This window comes from Rhagoletis pomonella, unplaced genomic scaffold, assembly GCF_013731165.1.
Source record: "Rhagoletis pomonella isolate Grant_MI unplaced genomic scaffold, Rhpom_1.0 Rhpom_scaffold_00004, whole genome shotgun sequence".
NCBI classification, from domain to species: domain Eukaryota; kingdom Metazoa; phylum Arthropoda; class Insecta; order Diptera; family Tephritidae; genus Rhagoletis; species Rhagoletis pomonella.
This window is the reverse complement of record NW_023458558.1, coordinates 28032140-28036300: the sequence shown is the minus strand read 5'-3', so window position 1 is coordinate 28036300 and position 4161 is coordinate 28032140. Positions and strand designations below refer to the sequence as shown.

At 32.3% G+C, this 4161-nt stretch overlaps 2 protein-coding genes across 2 annotated transcripts in view; one reads left to right on the top strand and one right to left on the bottom strand.

Moving 5' to 3' along the window:
* The window catches only part of LOC118737381 (glutamate receptor ionotropic, kainate 2-like), a gene marked incomplete at its 3' end in the record, with an annotated part of 66429 nt that overhangs the window by 4036 nt on the left and 58232 nt on the right, over positions 1-4161 (bottom strand).
* On the top strand, positions 628-1765 carry LOC118737384 (glutamate receptor ionotropic, kainate 2-like). The gene is made up of 3 exons (XM_036467840.1): positions 628-896; positions 957-1076; positions 1162-1765. Exons 1-3 carry the CDS (start codon positions 812-814, stop codon positions 1455-1457), a joined length of 501 nt encoding a protein of 166 aa, XP_036323733.1. The 5' UTR covers positions 628-811; the 3' UTR covers positions 1458-1765.

The window sequence follows — 4161 nt, the reverse complement described above, 5'->3', positions numbered from 1 at the left end:
AATTTACTCAAAATTGATACACCCCGGCTTACCATCTAGCGGAAGGTTTCGGAAAGGTGAAAAAACATATTTAATACTTGCGCCGGGTATTTAATGTTCGGCTCCGCCCGAACTTAGACTTTCTTACTTGTTTAAATTTGTAGATGTTATTGTTTTAAAAAGAAAAAAGCTCTTTTTTAATTTCAAATCATTTTTAGGAACTTGTTTTACTTATGTAATTTATTTTTTAATTAAATCTTCTTAACAATTATAACCACTCAAAATTGTTATTTTTTTAATTTTTAAAAAGTTTTTTTTTTTACCATTCTTTTCTTTTTTGATGTGTTATTTTTAGATTTTGTTGCTTTGAATACAAATATTTAATTTTTTATTTTTTATTTTTGAAAAACTTATATTATTGATCTCGTTTTTTGGAAATTTAATTGTTTTCCTTTTTCCTAAGTAGAACGGTCATCATTTCCGGTTTTCTTTATTAATTTAATTTTCTTTTGATATTCAATTTTTATTGTTTAAAAAAATATATATTTTTGTTTTAAATTTCATTTAATTTTTTGAAAACTTATTGCTAAAGAACAAGTAGAAAAACTCTAAGTTCTTAGCGGATCTTTTAATTAGTATTTGGAAAGATAGGAACGAGTTCTCCAGATAGTTGCCAGAATTGACAATTTATCGTACGAATGGCCTTTGTCTTGATAAGTAGAAAGACAATTGCCCTGTATGCACCTTTTATTAACTTTTTCAACTTTTTCTTCTTATCCTAAAATTCTACTTATATTTTAACCAGGAATCGAAAATCTCCACCTACCAACGCATGTGGTCATTCATGGAATCCGCACGACCATCTGTATTCACCTCAACCAATGCCGAAGGTGTGGATCGCGTGGCCAAGGGTAAAGGTAAGTGCCGAATCAACAAATCAAACACACACATTGTATTTATCGAACCACGTGCTACAGGTTCATACGCCTTTCTTATGGAATCAACATCCATTGAATATGTAACCGAACGCAATTGTGAACTAACTCAGGTGGGCGGCATGTTGGACACCAAAGGCTATGGCATAGCAGCGCCACCTAGTAAGGAAAATAAAACTCGTTTTAATAAAATATTAAACATCATTTTACACACACAAAAATTAACACATTCTCTGCTGCATTTCAGATTCCCCGTATCGTACCGCCATCAATGGTGTTATACTCAAACTACAGGAAGAAGGCAAATTGCATATACTGAAAACAAAATGGTGGAAAGAGAAGCGAGGCGGTGGTAGTTGTCGCGTAGAGACCTCGAAATCTTCATCAGCGGCTAATGAGTTGGGTTTGGCGAATGTGGGCGGGGTGTTCGTAGTGCTAATGGGCGGCATGGGCGTGGCGTGTGTAATTGCTGTGTGTGAATTTGTGTGGAAATCGCGAAAGGTCGCCGTCGAAGAGCGGCTTAGTGCGATTCTACACGAATGAGAATAGATGTCGTGAATCCAAAAAGAAGAGTGGGTTTAAAAGAGCTAAAGGGCAATGAAGAGAGCGAGCGTAAAATGAAAAATATATAAAACAAATATATTGGCACCTTTGAAAAATTTTGAAAAGTGAGGAGCATAGTAAACTGAACATCAAAGAAAAATTGTTGGGACTGAACAGATCACTATACCGTTGTACTGTGTGCATGCATGGGCTCTCGTTCGCAGGCTTTTCTAACATTTAGATACATATTTACATAAATTTAGATACTTAAATTTAGTTAAATATAGACCGGAATAGTGTTTCATAAATATGTATGACAGTTTAGTATTAGTCATATATAGTTAGTGACTCGTACATATATGTTTGTATACACAAACATGAAGGTGATCGTTAAAATATAAACTTATAAATTGTGTATGGAGCACCGCTTAATTTTGTTTTGTTTTGTTTGTGTATGAAAATTTAAAAATGTTTAAATAATGTAAAGGGGTCGCTACCAGGGTTTGAATATATTACCATTTGGCGAATTTCATATATATATATTTTATTGCCTTTTCATAAATAATAAATACTAATTCTAAATAAACGCCAATTTGAGAAATAGTGGGACAATGTACTGTAAAGACCGCTTACTTTTAAGCCACTTTTCCCGAAATTTTGTAGATTTTTTAAGTTTTCTGCAATTTACCAACAATTTTCATATTTTTTGTTGTTTTATCAACGCGGCCTGATGCCAGAGGTTCGTCACCTACTTTAACCAAAAATATTGCTGAAAATTATTGACAAATTTAAAGCGTCGGTATTGGAGATGAGCAAAATCGGGCAATAAGCATGCATACATACATAAATGTAATTGGGAAAAATGGAAATCATGCGATATTTCAATGATTTCTAAATTTATATGTACTAACTATCTTCAAGTGAAATATTTAATTCTTTGTAAATTTTTAGAAGTGGGCTGAACCACTATGATTTTTTATGAATTTCGAAAATTGGGTGGGACTACGCTTGCTTTTTAGAAATTGATAACCAATACCAAAATCCAAGTTTTTACAGCAAGAAACCGACAAAATTTTGACTTATAACTCAGCGAGTTTTTTGTCCAGTTAAAAAACGAAGTATTTATTATTCAAGCTTGCGAGTTTAGCACGTTTTTTGAATAACCGCAAAAATACCAAAGAAAAAATGAAAAAATGTGTTTTGAGCTCAGCATATTTGTTAGCTAATGTTATTCAGAACTTATGGAAAAAAGATAAAAAAGGGACAGCCTTTGGAGCTTAATATTGCATATGAATGCATTTAGCGATACTATGTATGAATTTATGTAATGGTTTTCAATAACATGCAAAATTTAAATTTGTTCAATCCTTGCTATCGACCACTAAAAGTGTTTTCGAATTTGCGTCAAAGCCTTTATTTTGTATATAGAGCAAAGTAATTGGGCGCCCCATACCAAAATTTAGTTTTTATATTTTTATGAACCACCCTAATACACGTATAGACATACTAGAAATAAGAAATCGTGCATTTATTATTAAAAACAATTCTGTACTGTATCATACGTATGTAGGCAAAACATTATTCATAAAAACATACATACATACATGCATTTGTATGTATATCGAAAAAATGTACATATCTATGTATATGTATGTACATTATACCGCACCGAACAAATAAGACTCGTCGTACACCCCTGAGTCTGAAGTATCATTACAATTGAAGAATCCAATCCCACAAATGCGGAATCCATGCCAACGGTAATAAAGTTACGCTGAAAAACAAGAAAATTTAGTTAAATTTGAATAACCCTGAATCACTGATGTTGTAGCTAGTTTTGGGATTACAGCGAGCGGGTATTGTTTCGGACCGGACAGTAAATATTTTAATATAACATATTTTCTTCAGAAAAATACCCAACATATATAGCGATTTGGTCCATATACCTACGAAACTATGCATAATCACCAAAATCAAAAGTCCCTGAGATATGCCTATCAATGCAATAAAATAAGGCCGAATTTAAAAGATGAAAATTTAGAGACTTCATCATTTCTTCGGAAATATTAGCAAAAATTCAAACCAATTAAAACAAAAAATTCTAAATCAACTCTGTTGTTTTTTTTTATATATCAATTTTGAATATAACGGTTTAGAAGAAATAATAGGATTTTTTTTCGGTTTCGCATAGATGACCTCGACCCCGCCAGCTTGCGGGTTTGCGATTTTTATGCGGGATTGTATTCCTTAGTTACAATTCTACTTGGAAAAATAAATTTTAACGGCAGCCTCTATACATTTTTTCACATCATTGACATTTACAGTCGGATCTTTAAGTATGATATGTCGAAGCTGGCAAAAAAGGATCAGTCCAGCGCCTTCATCTTGACCTGCAGGTCTCCGACATAGCCGCTAAACTTAAACGTAGAATGCCTGATATTATTAAGATTACATTCAAGTTAAAAACGGTTTATGAAATATTCGTTTTGATTGTATTGAATTCAATTTAATAAATCAACATAAATTGCAAAATATTTATACTTAGCAAAAGAGAAGCAGATCCACATTAACTTCAATCATATGTACCATCAGCTTATAAATAGATATATGCCATGACGTGTATCATGAATACGATTAATTTTTACTTCCTTTCATTCTGCAGAAACTTGTATTACTTTTTATATTAGCCTAGGTCCCCGTATTA

What these genes read in the sequence shown, in the direction of transcription:
- LOC118737384 (XM_036467840.1), top strand. Translation starts at nt 812, where the DNA reads ATGTGGTCATTCATGGAATCCGCACGACCATCTGTATTCACCTCAACC. An exon ending in TCGCGTGGCCAAGGGTAAAG is followed by an intron (nt 897 to 956) that starts GTAAGTGCCGAA and finishes CACGTGCTACAG; the next exon opens with GTTCATACGCCTTTCTTATG. An exon ending in TGGCATAGCAGCGCCACCTA is followed by an intron (nt 1,077 to 1,161) that starts GTAAGGAAAATA and finishes GCTGCATTTCAG; the next exon opens with ATTCCCCGTATCGTACCGCC.